Source organism: Diadema antillarum, unplaced genomic scaffold (genome assembly GCF_040938485.1).
Source record: "Diadema antillarum isolate AM-2024a unplaced genomic scaffold, OU_Dant_1.0 seq00002390_RagTag, whole genome shotgun sequence".
Lineage (NCBI taxonomy): Eukaryota > Metazoa > Echinodermata > Echinoidea > Diadematoida > Diadematidae > Diadema > Diadema antillarum.
In genome coordinates this window covers 14,291-32,814 of record NW_027273001.1, presented here as the reverse complement: position 1 = coordinate 32,814, position 18,524 = coordinate 14,291, and the positions used below count along the sequence as shown (strand labels likewise).

At 40.7% G+C, this 18,524-nt stretch overlaps 1 protein-coding gene across 1 annotated transcript; it reads left to right on the top strand.

The window, feature by feature from the left end:
* The first annotated feature begins 1,127 nt into the window (after window positions 1–1,127).
* Window positions 1,128–16,700, top strand: LOC139714701 (trafficking protein particle complex subunit 12-like). Its single transcript, XM_071626374.1, has 12 exons — window positions 1,128–1,733; window positions 2,367–3,748; window positions 6,348–6,464; window positions 6,957–7,070; window positions 7,680–7,818; window positions 8,605–8,717; window positions 9,375–9,447; window positions 11,132–11,205; window positions 13,571–13,669; window positions 15,243–15,340; window positions 15,759–15,846; window positions 16,396–16,700. Exons 1-12 carry the CDS (start codon window positions 1,718–1,720, stop codon window positions 16,636–16,638), a joined length of 2,556 nt encoding a protein of 851 aa, XP_071482475.1. The 5' UTR covers window positions 1,128–1,717; the 3' UTR covers window positions 16,639–16,700.
* Window positions 16,701–18,524: the final 1,824 nt, after the last annotated feature.

Below are 18,524 nucleotides of genomic sequence, written 5' to 3'. Positions count from 1 at the left end.
GTTACGTGTTAGACCGATAATTATAATCTGCCTCTTTGGTTGTTGTTCGATGGCCTGTTACTGTGCGGTCGGTAAATAATAATATATTATGGCCGGCCCCTGGCCACTCACAACAGACAGATATGTATCTTCCATTCACTCTGCTGTGCGGACTTAAATTTTACTTGAGTTTTGACGCATGACGACAAGTTTAAGCATGTGATTGTGAAGTAGGACCTGGACACGTGGTAGAAATTAGAATTTCTGATTTCCCCTTTGTACCCTTATATCCTTTTAACATTCATTAAATAGAATCAGAAATAAGTCTATTGTATGTAACCAGCCATGATAACCAACACTTCACTTTACTACAGATCAGACCCAACCAAGGAAAAAGTTAAGCTCACCAATTCATCATTTATTCCTCTGTAGGCCTACACCATTTTGCATGCTTTTTTCGTTGATACGGCCTTCGACTCTGCTCGCTGTAGCCGTTTAAACCACTGAACTCACATGTGCCGTGTGCACAAATACTGTTTAAACGCAAGCTGCCCATGATTCAACCACAACAACGTCCAAAATTCAACCGCCTGCTACGGTTAAAAACCTTTATGCTCTTTCGCACAGTCAAACCTTGGTTCGGGCTCCAGTATATGCTGTTAAGTAGAGGATCTAGTGTTATTTTTTTGCGTAGGTCTATAGAACCTATCTAATAGATATTTGCGAATGGGAGAGTTGTGAGTTGATAACGCTATCACTTCTTCAGCCTATTTGCATACATGTTTATCATCGCCTAGCACCAATGAAGTATGACTTTTTTTTTTTTGCAAACATGTTTTGTGAAATTATGTTTATTATTCTTTTTTTGGATAAAACTGCTATCATTCTGTTAAGATCATGTGTGGAAATTGCAGTTTTAGAAATGCTTGCACAGTATTTGCACAAGAGGGCCACTGCAAGTCATTAACATTTCATTGTGAACACTACATTTTGAGCCACTTATTTTCTGCTCAATCCTTACACCAATTAACAAATCTGACCCTCATGCATCAGGGGTAAGCTTGTGAGGATTGGACTCTCAATCATGCTTTCATTTCTATCCATCCGATTTGAGCCGTTTGACAGGTAACAGATAAGTTATCTATGATTCTCACATTAACTTGTCATTTAAATCTCTCTCTGTCTGTATGTTTTACTCGCCTCTCTAACCCTTCACTGTGATCACTGAATACATTTTGTGCCATTACAGCGAAATGATTCTTTGATGTGTGTGAAGCCTCGGTCAAAACTCGCTATATTTGCAAAGTGCTTGCTGTCTACTTACGTGTATAAAAATGTGGGCAAAATTTGGGGATCTGTATGTACATTGTAGTAAGTATCGCCTCAGTACGGATTTTGGATCACACAGACACCTGTAGCACTTTTAGGACATGAAGAACTTTCGCTGCATTCGGGCTACGGATTCATACTAAGTATTTATGGGTTGACGTACTTCCTCTCTGCTCTTGCCACGTTATCAGAAAAAAACTTGAATACCTTGGTCTCCACCTAAAACGTACAGACTGAAAACACCCACAGTGGGTTGTGGCCGAGGCTTCAATGACTGGATTTTGCTGGTGTACACACTTGTATCAAATCACAATGCATTGTACTTTTGCCTCTTTCTCCCTTTTTGTGCGTGTAAGTGTGTCAGACAGATCATCAAAAAGGCAAAGGCACCGACAAAGAAGGAAACCCCATGGCTGACCCCATAGGTACATGTATTGCATCACCAACCTCCCCTCTACCCCCATCCGCATGTCTGTGCTGTTGTGCTGGTTGTAAATAGTACTTTGTGAAACTTATTGAATACAGCTAATTTGGTGCAACTTTTTCCAACATACGGTTTCCCCTTTCCATTCCTTGAAGTGTGGACTGAAATGCACTACATGTATGCATTTGAATTGCCATGAAATGCCAAGTACGGTAGCATTTGTGTACTTTCAAATAAATTGTCCCGCAGCTTTTTGTAAAATTGTTCTTTAAAAAAAAAATCATATCATAGACCGCTTGACATAAAATGAGATCACTGAGTGCCATGGACATCATTCCTCTTTTGACTGTCACAAGCATCCCAAATTAATCACATAGCATGCTATTTCCATACATCAATAAAGTGAATGCTAACAATAACTTGGTCAGTCATACAAACGGATTAATTCATTTCAACTGAAAACAGAATATTCATGTCTATAGGTACTACACCTTTTTGTTGAATATTAGTCACTGGATTACAACACATTCACTTGCATAATTTCTGTTATTTGATTTTCATCACAATTCACTTGTTTTGACAGTAAATTGTTATTTTTGTCTTCCCTTCACATTAATGTCTCATCTATGTATAGGAGCATCTAATGCTCCAAACGCCAAACCTTTTGATGCCAGCCTGTTTGACCAAGGCACTGTAGAAAAGCCAGTGTCACCAGGCTTTCCAGTGGAGAGTCCCTTCATGTCCACCGATGGTAACCCCTCAGCCCAAGAGGAAGTTACCAGGAATCAACCAAACCAGGAAGGGAGCGGAGGCCCAGAGAGAGTGGGTGATGCGGTCCTGCCAAGTTCTGAAGACAATGCTGGAAAAGGCAAGCTGAGTTCTGCTGCCAACTATTTCAGAGGAGAAGAAGCCCTGGTGGAGAGCAGCGGTAGTTTCTTTGACTCTTTCTCCAGTGCGAGGGCGGATGAGAACAACCTGTTCTCCACCCCACCAACATCCACCGGAGTCACACCCCTCTCTCCTGAGGGACCAGGGTTTAGCATCATGGAAGACCCGCTGGGCATTGGGTCCGAGGTGTCGGTCAAGTCGCTTGAGGCAGCTGGCGTGAACAGTGAAACGCTGAGCATGGACTCGGCCAACTTGCTTGCAGATGACGATCAAAAACCAGGGATGTCTGTTAACCCAGACACAGTGAGTATGGATTCAACTAACCTTCTGTCCGAGGAGGACAAAGATGAACATAGCATAGATCAGGGCAATGACAGCTTTGATGGGAAGAATGAACTGGAGGAGGAGGAGGTGGAGGTGGTGGAAGGAAAAGAGGAAGAGAAGAAGGCTGGAGATGACAGCAGCCAGGCAGAGTCCAGTCAAGAAGCCTTGGGAACTGCCATTTCCCTGGAAAGTCCAGACACAGATACATCGTTGCTGGAAGACAGCATCACCAAGAGCTCTTCCGAACTGGGTGAGAACACTCTCCAAGAGGACGACACCTTTTCCGACCCGCTCCAGGCTGCACCAGCAAGCCCTGGTCAGGATGGAGAATGTGACGAGGGAGCCAAAGGTCCAGAATGTAAGACCAACGCTGACACCCCTACCGCTGCAGCAACTCCTGCAGTTCAGCCAACGTTGTCGACAATGAATGCCCCACCATCACCATCAACTCCAGCAACGCCATCCCTCCCAAGCACGTTGGAAGAGGAGAAGAATCCGGACCCTCCAAAGAAAACCTTGAGCCCCCCGCCTCAGCTCATGTCATCCTTCAGTGCCCCGTCGGGACTCGTGAACCCGAGTCCCTCCCGCCCCCGGGCCCCGTTCCAGTCCAGCAGCTCACAGGAAGGAGACGACCCATTCGTGGCTGCTCTCCGGAGCAGCGACAGTGACCGTCGACATGATGCCTGGTTGCCGTCGGAGGCCACCCAGAAGATCCTTGCCAATAGAAGCATTGCCCTCCAGGGAACTGACTATGTGGTCAGGGACCATCTCACCATGCCTGGAGTCATTGTAGAAGAACCTCAGGTAACTACAGCTGTATGTACTCTATGAAAATCATAGTTCCAGTACAGTGGACTCCTGTTATAACAAAGTCCTTGGGACTGGCAGTTTTCTTTCATTATATTGAAATTTCATTGTAACCAAACAAATAAACAATATAGACATAGAGAAGATAATGTTGCGACCTGAATTTTTGCTTCGTTGTAAGCGCAATTTCATTATGTCCGTTTTGTTTGCCATATTAAATGCATTGCAGATTATGTCAGCTGAAGTTATTCTTTGGAACAAAACATTGCCAAAATTCATATATTTTGTCAGCAACATGATGTTCTCATAGTGTGTGACCTATATTGCATTTATAGTCCCTGAAAAAATTCACCGTCAAGTTTCAGACTCAACAACTGCCTCTTTTTATGCTATTTTGTGAAAATGAAGAGACTATGAGCGTGTTTCTACTGAGCGACGAAAATTCGAGGTGATGCCAGCCGATGTGTGGTGATACCGGCCGATGCCGGCTGATACCGGCCGATGCGTGGTGACACCTCGAATTTTTCCTCAGTAGAAACAGATCTGATAGTGGCTGATGCCGGCTGATGCGAGGTGCTCCGTCGTCCATCTATTGAGGTGGTCGATGCGTGGTGACGCGAAGGACGATTCTCAGTAGAAACACACCGGGTAGCGAAATTCGTGGTGTATCGGACGTCTAGAATTTCTCCCCGCGCTTTTCAATCGGTTCATTGCACACATGTGTACAAAATACGTGTGTACACACAGCGACCGTGTTCGCATCATGCTTTGTTTGTACCAACTCGCTTGTGTATGTGTTATAGGCCCTCTACGTTACGTTACATGTGAATTGTGGCATTCATCGTCTATTGTTCGCGTGATTAACAGCCTAACTTATTGCATTACTAAGCCCTCATCACTTACTTGATTTTACACCGCGTTATTTCATTTTATATTGTCTCGAATCGCGAGAGTACCACATTAGTATGTCGCAGCCTTGAGAAAATCTCAACTGGACCCTCGATCTCCAAAGATTTCTCATCAGTCAGTGGCAGGATACCAGTATGTTAGTTCGGGGTATTTGGATGGGAAGACGAATAGAAATGGCTAATCAAAAAATAGCCGACGCAGTTGTAGCAAAGCAGGCAGGGTTCGGATCGTATTAACAGGCAGTGCGCGCGTGACCCAAATCTGTGACTTAAAAATACCTGACTTCCGGAATCGCCGCATTTGCACGTCACCTTTGCATCACCTCGTATTTCATCGCTCAGTAGAAACAGCTCGAGTGGTCATAAAATACGAGGTGCTGCGTTGGACAAAATTCGTGGCGATGCCAGGGATGTGAGGTGCTCTCAGTAGAAACACGCTCTATGATATTCGTCCTTGTCAACTACAGTCAACCTTGCTGTAGTCGACCTTGCAAAATTTGAATAATTGCCTAACTTAGTCAAAGGGCGTTTCAAGTCCTCTTTATATTCTATTGATTTTAATCCCTCATTAATGTCAAATTTTCTCTAAGTCAAGGCTATTTCTTCAGTCCAAATAGATTTGGCTTAGGCACGGTTGACTGTATTATTGGAAAAGAAACTGATGGCGGTCAATTCCATGGAAAGGTTGCATTTTATGAAAATCAAACTATTGAGTATAGATGATTAATGAAGCTTAAGTGGATGATCTGAGTGTGTTTACACAAGGCAGCCTTTCACAACGGATATTTTGATACCTCATTTGTGAACATCGGTGAACGTGGAGTGGAGTTATGTCCGAAAAACCTTCATTTTTCATGAAAATTGCCAATTTTTGCAGAATTTATGTATCATTTCTGATACACTATTATGACCATAATACAGCTTGTGTAATTCTCAGATGGCTTATTTTCTGAATGTTCTTTGGTCATAGATTGGTTTTATGATGTTCTAGAACTTGTTCTGGCATCAGTAAATATTATTCTCTCAATCTCAAAATGTGGTAGTTGACAGCGTCCCATAAGTCACGTTTTTGTGTCCCATCAGTCACACTGGTTTTCCCTATCCTGCTACTGTACCAATGAGTAGATATTCATACCACTTGGCTCAGGGTAAGCACCAACCCTTTGCTACATTCAGGAAAGAAAATATCTTTCCAGAGACTCTGTGTCTAAGAATATTTCAGAACTTACTTTCCCATGAGAAAAACGGTGGTCCTCAAATGTCCCATAAGTCACGACAGCAATTTTTCGTTGCTGTACGTAATGCAATGATACTTTTCAAACAAAGTATGGTGTTTTCATAAACTGTGATATGATGGATCTAACCATGAACTAAGAAAAATGCATTTGATGCAACTAATCTCTCAAAATACTGGTTTGAAATTGCCGAAAATTGTCACTTTGTCCCATAAGTCACAATGGAATTGACCTGGCTGCTACAGACAAGTAAATCTGTTTGTACAGGATCTGGCAAGCTACCTCCATTATTTCATCTTTTTTTTTTTTTTTGAGTCTTCAAATGTCAAGCAGTATCTGTACACCAAATATACTCTAGTCCGAACTCGAGGCTCAATAATTACCATGATGTGTAGATTGATCATTGCACCCTACCTGATGCCCCTCGGGGATTTCTTATCGCTCAAAACGTAGGGAGACCCCGTGAAGGAGCTGGTCTACCGCTCCATGGGTGAGCAGGAATGTGCCAAGAGGTCAGTGTTGACCATCAATCAGGTGACCAGAGACGAAGCCGGCTTGAAGAGGCTGCTGGTGAGTTTGTTTTCGCGCACTCCCTTGCAGCGCTTGGCTCTGCTTTCTTCTTTGTAATCTCGTTTCATTCATTTTGTAGAATTGTAGAAACGAAAGACATGCGTTCAGCTGGAATGTGTGTGGAATCATTATGTACAAGAAAGATTATATTCACAATCGTGAAATATTGGGATCGTCTGCCATCTAAAGTTTGTGATATTTTCAGTGCATACAGAACAAATTCCCTGTCTTTTCTTGACAGCTGGAATCATTCCTGTTCTTACCATTTGTGTCTACTTATGTCAAATCAACTGTGTCATTACCATGTGAATGTACATTATGTATATAATGTTATTTGTCATTTTCATTTAGCTGAATAGAGAATGATAATAATAATCCCTGCAAGTGCATGAATTTCTTCATCACACCAATCATCATTATTGCTGTCAGCACCAAACATCCCCGATTGTTGACTGGCATGTAAGTCTTTTTTTTTTTCATGTACCCCTAAAGGACGCTGGTTGTCTGCGCGCTGCCATTGATCTGACAGGTCTCCTCTTGACCTCTGGAGGTCAGGGCAAAGGTCAATCAGGCCTGCCATCCAGACACACACCTCACCTCATGCAGGTAAAGAAGGCCTGTAATATCTTGTGTATGATGTGGCGCTTTTGTGCTTTTGTGTGCGTGATTTGGTGTAGTGCCCCAAAATTGATGGCTTAAGTGATTAATCTAATGTGCTCAAGGTGTGACAATTTTGTTTGTTGAAACAATTTTTATGGTTTCCTTGAGAAACTAGTGTCTATCTATATACTCTTAAAGAGCAACAAAACATTGTGAGTGTCATGACATAAGAACAATACTGTTTTTCAAGTTGCTGTGATGGTAATTTTCTGCAAGTATTATGATCACTTTCAATAAGTAAACAGTCTTTTTTACCAGGCTATGAAGGACTTCATAAATACTTTAGTTTATTGCTCAAATATCCCAACAGCTAAATCCCAAAGAATAGGTGATTTTAAGATCAATATTTGTCATCCTAAATGTGGAAAAGTGAGCAATGTGTAGGCATCTTTCATCGCTTTTTCTTTTTAAAAGTTGATTTGCCCAAATTATGCTGGGGAGGGGGGACGGAAAGGTTGAACCAAATAGCAAAAACTCCTGGTTGCCTGGGCTTGTAGAGGGTAAAGGTCGTGAATGCCGTAAACAGCGCCCTCACTATGAGTGGTGTCCCTGCAGGTCTGGTTTACACGCATTGCGGTCCTCATGAAGCTGCAGCAGTTCACCATTGCTGAGCAGGAGCTAGAACCTTTCGGGAACATGGACAAGCCCGATCTATTCTTTGAGTACTACCCTGACCTTTATCCAGGCAGAAAGGGTAAGTGGAGAAACTGCAAAGCAAATCAAACCCAATCTATTTTGCATTTTCCTGTTTTTATTTATCATCCTTTTGTTGTTGTTTGAGGGGGAGTGACTGGTAATACTGAGCTCTTAAAGATCTCTCTTAAAGGTAACATGCAAGTTCATGGCAAAAGTACTTGCTGTCGATGATCTTGAATAAATCCTGGCTCTACACACCATGGAAATGGTGGAAGAATCAATAGCAAGTCTGTGTTTCACCATTTTTTGACATCCATTATGCAACATTCATCACAAGATTTCCAATCTTAATCTGCTCAACTACATGACTTTCCCCAAATATTCTTGGACCAGGGATGGGACATAGATATGGTAACTCTATGAAACATTGATTTATTGGTTTTAAGGGCTTCATGAGTTACTAGTAATTTGAAAAGATTAATTCGAAATTTTGCTGATTTTACAACGGTATAATGATAGCAGCTCTTCAGCGACATGTACATGTACATACACACAAACACAAAGACAGACAGACAGACACACACACACACACACACACACACACACATACAGACACCTATTTTCAAGAGAAGAAAAAGTGAAAAAGAAAAAACAAATATTCATTGCTAAACTAGTAGGCAGTGTGTACAAGGGTTTTCTAGTTTGCTCATAGAGAAGCTTTATGTCTTTTGAGTTCTTGTCACTGTTGCTCTGTCACAATTATTATGATGTCATCATAATTATTATCAAGTCTTAACTATTATGATGTCATAATCTACGGACATTTATGTTCTTGGCTTAACAGGTTCCATCATTCCCTTCTCCTTCCGTGTCATCCACGCTGAGCTGCCGATGTACGTCAGCAAGCACCAGGTGTGCCTGGACAGACTGTCGGCCATCTTGACCATCTGCCAGAGGGTAAGAGTGAGGTCAGAGGTCACGAAGGTCATGTTGATATCAAGAATTCCTGCCTGTCTTGAGTTTGATTGATGGGCGATAGACGAGATCTTCTTTATCCAGCCCATTTGATAATGCTGGGGTCAAATATGAATGGCTTTCTACAGTAATTTTGTTTACTGAGGTCAACAAACATCTTTGAGTATGGACAAATGTGTATTGCTGCTGTCAAAATGACAGCGTGAGATCATTGGCTGGCAATGTCCCGGTTTTTGTTTGTTTGTTTGTTTTGGATTTACTCATCATTCAAAGTCAACATTGGCCTCTCAACACAAGATGTAGTTTGGCCACTTTGATTACATTGTCTTCTTCTTCTCTTGTAAGTAGGCTATTGCTGCCATAATTCATTTATTCTAAGCAGAGATTTTTTTTTGATAGTTATGTTATTGAGGGAAAAAATAATGATTGTGAAGCATTTTTTTGTTTCATCATACAATAAGCATGAGTCACGGCATACAGCCTTTTATGAAGCTGAATGAAGTCAGCATTCAACTACATGTATGACAACAGCTGCAAAGACCACTACAGGTTCTGACTCTCCTAAAGAGGGAATTCTTAATGAGAAAGGTCAAATTTTCATCAATAATGTATCCATATGTTTGCCTTAAACGATTTCAGATCATTCAGAACCTGAGGGAGGGGAAGTCGGAGTACGGTCAGCAAATTGAACTTTCAGAGGAAAACAGAAAAGGTAATGAGATTTTGTATACAGACAACAACAACAGCAGCAGCAGCAGTAGCAGCAACAAGAACGTGAACAACAACAACAACAAAAACAACGACAACAACAACAACAACAACAACAACAACAACTACAACTACAACTACAACAGCAGCAGCAGCAGCAACAACAAGAACATGAACAACAACAACAACAACAACAACAACAACAACAACAACAACAACAGCAGCAGCAGCAGCAGCAACAGCTGCAACAGCAGCAGCAACAACAACAACAATCATCATCCAATCAGTGCCTGTTGTATGTCAGTGAAGTGTCAACTGGTCATCGTGATTTCCCTGGCTAGGGAACATGATATTCCACTGGGCTGTGAGGAGAGAAGCATTACACATTACGTTGGACCGAGGGTGTGTTTATCAACTCACTTCTGGTGCAGACTCAAGTTTTCCAAGCAACTTTCAGGGAGTTTCGAGGGAAGTTGATAAATGCAGAGCTGTTTTGATTATGGAAGTGTGTTTCTGAAAGGCTAATAAAAGTGCGATCACAAACGCATTTGAGTCGGAAACACATTTCTGTAATCTCTGCAGACTTGATGAACGCAAAGTTGTGTTGGCATGCACTGCTGGGACACAACTTCTTAAAGGGTGTGTACAGTTCTGGTCGAGGTGAAGATTTAGCTTTAAACGTTATGTGAGATATTCAGAAACCACTCTATGAGATGTCAAAGAGCATGCAGTTCTAAGGGGTATCAAAAGTTTATTCGATGAAAATCGGTTTTGAAATGGCTGAGATATCCAAAAACAAGGTGAAACAAAGAGATACTAATAAAGTTGGGGCATGTCACCTTTTATTATTAGCACTTTTTGCGATATCTCAGCCATTTGAAAACCAATTTTCATCAAATAAACGTTGAATCCTTCTTAAAATTACATGCTCTTTCATATTTTGTAAGAGGCTTTTCATTATCTCACTTAGGAATGTTCAAAACATGAATCCTTACCTCAACCAGTACTGTACAGTCCCTTTAAGGATATATAGATGACATGCTATCGCCAGCCCAAGTGATGTGCTGATTACAGTGCAGAAAACATGTCACTACGAAGTCGGATACATGCTTAAAATTTGAAAGCATTTTGTTTATGTTATGAATATATCAAAATAATGTCTTGAAGGGTGTATTTGATAATTTATACTGGGGGGATTGTTACAGCACATGGCAAGTTAATCGCTCTATCTGGCAACACTTCTCAAGTGCATGTCAATGCTAGAAGCTAATTCCTTTTTTGGTGAGTGTTTGTGTGTATCACAGGGTGGTCCACAACTTGAAATTTTAGCATGTTGCAAGCTCAGAATCTGAGAATATTGTACAAGCACGTAGATATTTTGAAGCTTATTTCTCTTTTTGCTGTTTACATTCAAAGTTCGCTCTCATGATTTGCACACAAATATCTAAGTACCAGGTAGTTTGATGTTTCTTATGTTTTGTGCATGTTTTTCACATTTTGAATACATTTTATTTTGAGCTTCTTGCAAATTCTTGAGGATGTTGCATAGCATGTTGCTGGCTTTTGAGGATGTTGCACAAGAATTTGAGCATGTTGTAGCGACATGCCAAAACCCCGCTGTGGACCACCCTGTATCATACTGACACTATCCTTACAATTTGTCATCCCCCTTTCTCAACCTCTGGCAGCGTCCCTTGACCTTTGGAAGTCTCGAGAGGTCCGAGTGTTGCATTCCATTGGAAACTGTTTGGTCAGCATGAAAGTAAGTATTTATTTTGAGAAAACTTTCTGCTGATATTCTGAGTAGATCTCACGACCAAATGAACGAAAAGACTACTGTAAAAGTGAATATTTTTATGCGACTAATTTTTCGCGCTTGGCTGGGTAAGAAGAGTTTCGCATGTTTTTAATTCAGCTGAATAAAGACATCAACTACTAGAACATATAGCAAGCAAAAATATTTGCGTGCTTTTATTTTCGCGCTGGGTTCTGGTTGCGCGAAATGCGCGAAAATTTCAACACCGTGAACATTTCCACTTTTACAGTATTTGGTACATGGAAATTTTAGTTAATGAATTGCTTGATGTTATGTATGCTTTTATATGATTTTAGTTGCTTCAGTACATGTATCTGTTTCTTGTCAGTCATAGGTTATTCCTGGTGAGTTGCTTTCAGTGTCGCAATTATTACTGTATGAAAAAAGTTGTGGTTGGATGAATTTTCTTTCATGTGTACAGTCTGCTGTTCCTAGTACTCTGGGTTATTTCTGTCACTCATACAGTCCACTCTTATTCATTCAAAGATAGCAATGTTATTCTTATGCTTTGAGAGATTGAGGAATGCAAGGTTGTAGCTTGAAATTACCAGGGTAAGAAAGGAACAAGTACAAATTAGAGAGGAATATTAGATCTTGAAAATAGAAACAGAAATACAAAGTTGAATAAAAGTTAAATCTTGAACTTGACATTTATATTTTTTAATGAAAATCAAAGGAATATATTTGCACCAAGATCATTTTGTTTATCACCTATCGTTCTTGGTACTATTCCTGTCATACAGTGTAATCATCATCATCATTATCACTATTGTCATCATCATTATCATTATTATCTTTATTATCATAATCATCATGTCATAATCATTATCATTACCATCACCATCTTTATCATCATCATCATCACTGTTTTAGCCATCATCATCATCATCATTATCATTACCATGATTAGTGGGGCAGATGTGTAGCAAAAATTGGTCGAGATGCTCACATCCGGCGGAAAGTATGCAGTTTTGCATATAGGGGTATTTTGGGGCGCAGATTTCAAAAATTGCCGGATCCAAGAGATCTGACCACGGGGTCTGCCGCCATTTTGAATTTCAACATGGCCGCGATCACAAAACATATTTAAAGATCGATATTTTCAGTTCTAAATTACCTGTGGTGCCAAAATTTGGTACAAAGGGACATTCTGACATATTGAATTTAATGATGAATTAATTTGAAAAGTCTGACAAATCTCGACTGACCGCCATTTTGAATTCCAATATGGCCGCCTTGACAAAATGTTCAAAATCCCTATCTCGATTTCTAAGTGAAGAGTGACGCTGAAATTAGGTGCAAACAGGTGTTTTAACATACTGAGTGCAAAAATGGAATAATGTGTTGTGTCTGACAAATGCAATGCCTGCTATTTTGAATTCCAATATGGCTGCCAAGACAAACATCGCGACTATCATTCACAGGCATGCCAAAAAGTGCAGCAAAAATAAAGCATAATGCACCCTTTACTGACGTCACAATGTAAATACGGCAGCGCGCACTCAATCAGTTACAAACGCGCGCTCAATCAGGTAGTCTAATTTACAAACCCGAGATAGAGATTTTCAACACTCTAACATGGCAACTATGTAGGAAAATTCAAATTGGTTGCCATGCAGCTTGTCAGACATATCAAATAAGTCTATTATTGAAGTCATCATATCACCTTGCTATTGTGTATCAAATTTCAATGGCCTATGTCATTCAGAACTGTAGATAGGGATCTTTGACGGCGGCAATATTGGAATTCAAAATGGCGGCCAATCCAGTGGTCAGATCTCTTGGATCTGGCAATTTTTAAAATCAGCGCACCAAAATACCCCTATATGCAAAATTTCATACTTTCCGCCGGATGTGAGCATCTTTTTCACATATCTGCCCCACTAAATTATCCCTGCACACAACCTACAGGTGCTTTCGATCAGCTCCACTGCCACGTCTTCTCTGTAAAGACATGTTTCATACAGTCACGTTGTTGTATGATTGTTTCAAAATGAAAATGAAATTGACAGTCTGATAGCTATCATTAATTTTTGCCTAATTTCACCCCTTCCTGTCATCATCATCATCGTCATCATTATCATCATCATCATCATGATCATCATCATCATCATCATCCCCGCACACAACCCACGGGTGCTTTCGATCAGTTCCACTGCCACATCTTCTTTGTATAGACATTTGGTTCATACATACTGTACACTGTATGTTCTTGAATGATTGTTTCAAAATGAAAATGCATGGAATGAATTAAAATGAAATTGCCAGTCTGATAGGTATCATTACTTTTGCCTAATTTCGCCCCTTCTAGGAGTACCTGCAGGCTGTGAATGTGTTCAAATCCCTGATTGGGAAAGAACCGGACAATGAAGTCAACATCCTCTGTGGCATAGCGAGGGTTTATCTCCAGGTGAGAGAAATCACTTCTGATGAACATTCCTAAACTTTGGGGGTCATGATGGCATTGCACGTGTACACTGGAAACTTCCCATCTTTCTTCATCTCTACTCCATTACCAGCAAGTCCCCTGTTTTACAGTTCAACCTCGATTATCCGGCCTCCTTTTATCCGGAAATCTCTATTATCCGGACGCGTTCACGCAGGGAAGGACTTTTTTTTTCATCCAAAAATTGAGAAAAAACAGTGACTTTAAACTCAATTAAAATTTCTACAAAACTCACATGATTTATCTACAATATTCCCGACAGAACTAACATAAATTTACACCACATTATCATCGTAAAAGTAAGCAGTAATGATCTATAAATTCACCATAAGAACCACCGTTGCGGGGTACGCTACCTGCCTAGCTGCCAGTGCACTGGGACGGCAGCTTTGACGGCAGCTATGTACATTAACATTGTGTCTCCCATATCCGGCCAATTCGCTTATCCGGATGAGCACCGGTTCCGACATGGCCGGATAATCGAGGTTGAACTGTACTTTATGTACGATGTTTTGTGGGAATCTTGGACACTTGTAGAGAATAGATTTAGTTGACTGAACACACTGCTAACCTTTACCTTGGTTAGTTCTTCGATCAGCGTGCATCCCGCAGCACTTTCTTCCCCGACTGGAACAGATGTCTGGAAAGTGATTTTTAGAACAGAGATGACCTAATGCCCCTAATCCCTATTGTGTCACCATGGCCTTCCTGTCGGACTGAGGCACAATGCTACACCTGAGTAGGCTTAATATGACATGAAAGTGTGTGCTAATCCTGTACAAAACAAATGGACAGCGCGCGGTCCTCAAGCGTATTACGCACGTCACCTGAGACCACAGTACAGCTGTACCTAACTTCAAAGATAACGCGTCTCAGGTGATGTGCGTCTTTGCCTGAGACGCGCTGTCTTTGAAGTTGTTGTTGTTGTTTATCAAGCGTCTTTAGGGTTAGTGTAGCCTGAACTCTATTTTTAGATCATGTTGTTGCCAAATTTTTACCTCCACGAAATAATCCTTACTACTTTAAAATCCTGTTCTTCATAATAATCCCCTTAATCGAAAAAAAGCTACGACTATAATTTTTAAATCTTTTTAAGATAATAAAAATACCACTACCTTTGGAAATGAATGATGTTTCTAGGTGTACTGAGTTTGTACTTCGCTCTCTTTTGTATCGTCATGTAGGGTAGCCATTTTGTGTCCACTTTTATTGCGCGCCTTCGTATCTTGTTATCTCTATTATCTTTGCTTGCTATCTTTCCCGTTTGGTCGAATTTGGATAGATTAGTGAATGCTGATGATAAATCTTAGCCAGTTAAGCTATGCATCAGGGCACGTAAAGGGTTAAGATAATACTTAGTGAGATTGCAACTATTGTGATATTATCCCAGCTCATTGCTCATACATGAAAGGTACCGTTGCAAGTGAACATTTCTAAGAATAAAAAGTATATGTTTGCATGAAACATGAATTACACTCTTCAAGTGCGGGTGAAGAAACAAAATGAAGGAATGAACCTTTTTGTGTGTCTTCAATAGCTGGGAGACCTGAAGTCTGCCCAGGAAACCTACAGCGATGTGGAAAAGAAGCTGGCTCTGGGAGGCAAGGAAGATCAGGCCAGAATTCACATCAACAGGTACTATAGAACGGTTCGAGAGAATCCTGCAATCTCATTGGTCGAGAGCCGTGTATCCATTTTTACTGGCAGCACGCTTGATCACTGGCAATAGATGCAGTAAACATGTTGTCACACATACCTGTAACAAAGAGTCACTCCTGGACTTGGCATACATGTGTTTGCACACTTACCAAGAGATGGCTCGCTTGACAAGCGTTTCTCTTTTGGCAAGAGGCGGCTAGTTGTGCATCAGTACCATGTGGCCATTTTGTAGCCACTCATTGCAAATTTGTTATCCCAGCAGCCCATGTGAACATAACGAATAACACTTTTTGTTTAGATGCTAATGTTATCACTGGTCCAAGAAACAAGGGTAAACATCCTTTTGCTTAACTATTGCAGTCACTGGAATATTTTTTATGCTTTTTCATCATAGGGGATTCCTGAAAGTTGCTCAGAACCAGTATGCTGAAGGCTACAAGCATTTCAATGAGGCTTTGAAGATCGAACCAGGGAACTTTATGGTAAGTAAGACAGTCATCACCTTGCAATCTCTCATGCCTGGTATCTATGAATGGTCGGAGTTCCTTATTGCAAAGAGTTACAAATGATTATAAGTTGAATTCCATCTTAACTTCATGGCTAACCTGTAGGGAACAGAGTTATAGTTACCAAAAACTTACAAAAATGTGGGAAGAAAGAAAACGAAATACAAATGGCTGTTGGTTAGGAGACTACAGGAAACAGGAAAGAAGGAGGTTGAAAAAGAAAAAAGAATATGATGTATACGAAACAGATCTTGTCTGCATAATATATGGAACACAGCTGTACAAAGTTGTAATGTACATTTACCAAACTTTTGTGAAAATGTGTTTATTTTGAAGCAACCAATATTCATTTGATGAAAGTGACATAGAGGGGTTTGCGTATTGATCTCACACAAAGCTCCTCTTCCACGACAGAGACAAAACAGAAATGGTTAATAAACACATTCAGAAAGAAAACGAAAGCATGTGCTGTTGCTTTCGCTCGCACCAACGTTTCTTCTCCCTTGGTATCTCCTTCGTCACAAGGCGATTAACAATGTGTCAGTGTGCTGCCTGTACCTGGGTCGCCTCAAGGAGGCGCTCTCCCTCCTGGAAAACCTGGTGAACCATGAGGGCAGCCAGTTCTTGGACGAGGCACTGGTCTTCAACCTCTGCACGCTGTACGAGCTGGAGTCGTCGAAGAGCGCCGCCAAGAAGCAGAACCTCCTGGGGCTCGTGAGCCGGAGCAAGGGGGACGGCTTCAACGTCGGCTGCCTCAAGATGACGTGATCAGGGCTGAAGCTTTCACTGCAAAACCAGATATTTTTGCATGTATAAAACTTTCACCAGTTTTGCGAAAGTAAAATGCATGCAAAACATCTTTTTTCTACACAAAGCATTGAATGCCAGAGGCAATTCATGAAAGTTTCATGCTGCAAAAAAGTGTCGGATCCAATTCGCGAAAAGTTTTATGCAGCGAATGTTTCTGGTTTTACAATCTAGAAACCATCAAGAATATGATGAAGTAACGATTTTGATGTGAGTTTAGTATTGTTTGGTCACATTACAATCATGCTTCATCAGTTGGACCACCCCTTTCCATGTCGAAAAAGACAACAATGAAAAATGTTCATTTGTTCTTCTTGTGTGTAGCCTTCATTGTTTGGCACAAGTATTCATTAACCAGCTATTGATGAATAAGGATTATCTGGTCATTGTGTTTGTAAGTAATTCACAATTGCCCAATTTGCATCCATGTTTCAGCTTAACTTGCATCATTCTGCATCTGGAGAAGGATGCAAGTTTTGACAGGTACCAACATTAGTGTATGGATACCAAAGATATTAATACTCACTGCCTATAGAGGGCGTACTATATAATATGTCCTTGATCACCAGGAGGGATTGCATGCCCTACTTCATAATGGAGGACTCTGCTTTGTGTGCGTGTGTGTTTGTGCTCATAATGCTCACAGAACAAATGTGCAGCCTAACTATTTTTTTTTTTTCTATGTGAGTCTGCACTCCTTTACTACTCCTTGACTACTGGTATGCTAGCAAGGAGCGCTGTCCGCCATGTGGGGCAAGCCTCGCGCCTCTCTGTGGGCAGTTACAAAGCAGTTATACAGGGCATAATTCAAGTACTAGCACTCTAGTGCCTACTCTTACAATTTATTTTTACCTCTTTGATGGGTGCATACAGAATTGTTGAGAAGACAGGCAAATTATTTTATGTTATAAAATGGGCTTAAAATCTCTGCAATCTGATTGGTTAATTATCATGCATTGATTTTTACTGATCCACACTGAGCCATGCGTGTGGTAAAATCTGAATGCATCGTTCAAGCCTTGCATAGTATTGTAAGTATTCCAGATGCATGATGGGGAAAAAGGTTGAATTTCATGAATTTACAGGCCCATTTTATAAAACAAATGATGCACAGGCCTGTTTTGTGGATCAGTGAGAATTAGATGTTCTCGTATAACTTTGGAAACAGTCTAAAACACATCCGCTACGCTCGTGGGTTAAAACAGTTCCAAAGTTAAATTTGCGCATCCAATTCTTACCGATCCACTCTGCCAATTACATTATACATTCCCATTCAGCCGTTGTTAATACTAGAGTGTGTTAGCAACTGTTATATGACTTTGACAAATCAACGAAAGGAAAATGTGCATAAATGCCACATACATCTCTTTCTATGAACTATGCCGCATGTACCTGTGACATACTCTGGTATGGTCTACATTAAATCTTGTCAGTGATTGGTCATAATGCCATCATGTGACTAATGCAGTGAGGATTGAAGTCGTTTAAATATTGCGAGCAGTGACATCAGGTCAGGTAATATAATTCAAGAATTTGAGTGCCTGCCGATGGGGCTAGCATGGATTGAAGTGCATTGATGTAGACCATGTGATAAGTACATGTATAACAAATATTGCCTTACTAGTCAGTCCCTAGGGAGGTATAGTTTCCCCTTGAGACACTGTTTTCCCTCAGCACTGCATGCTTCTCTTCTGGAAGTATAACTCGTACTGGGATGTCAAGTGTTATGCTGCACCTTTGAAAAGGCAATATTTGTATATTACAGTGCACCATGACATGTATTTCAAAGGTCCATTGATATCATCCATTAAATTGTGCAATAAAAGAAAAACTCACATGTTCGAATA

Coding starts and splice junctions, on each gene's coding strand:
- LOC139714701 (XM_071626374.1), top strand. Junction 11,206..13,570: donor ACTGTTTGGTCAGCATGAAA/GTAAGTATTTAT, acceptor CGCCCCTTCTAG/GAGTACCTGCAGGCTGTGAA. Junction 15,341..15,758: donor GCCAGAATTCACATCAACAG/GTACTATAGAAC, acceptor TTTTCATCATAG/GGGATTCCTGAAAGTTGCTC.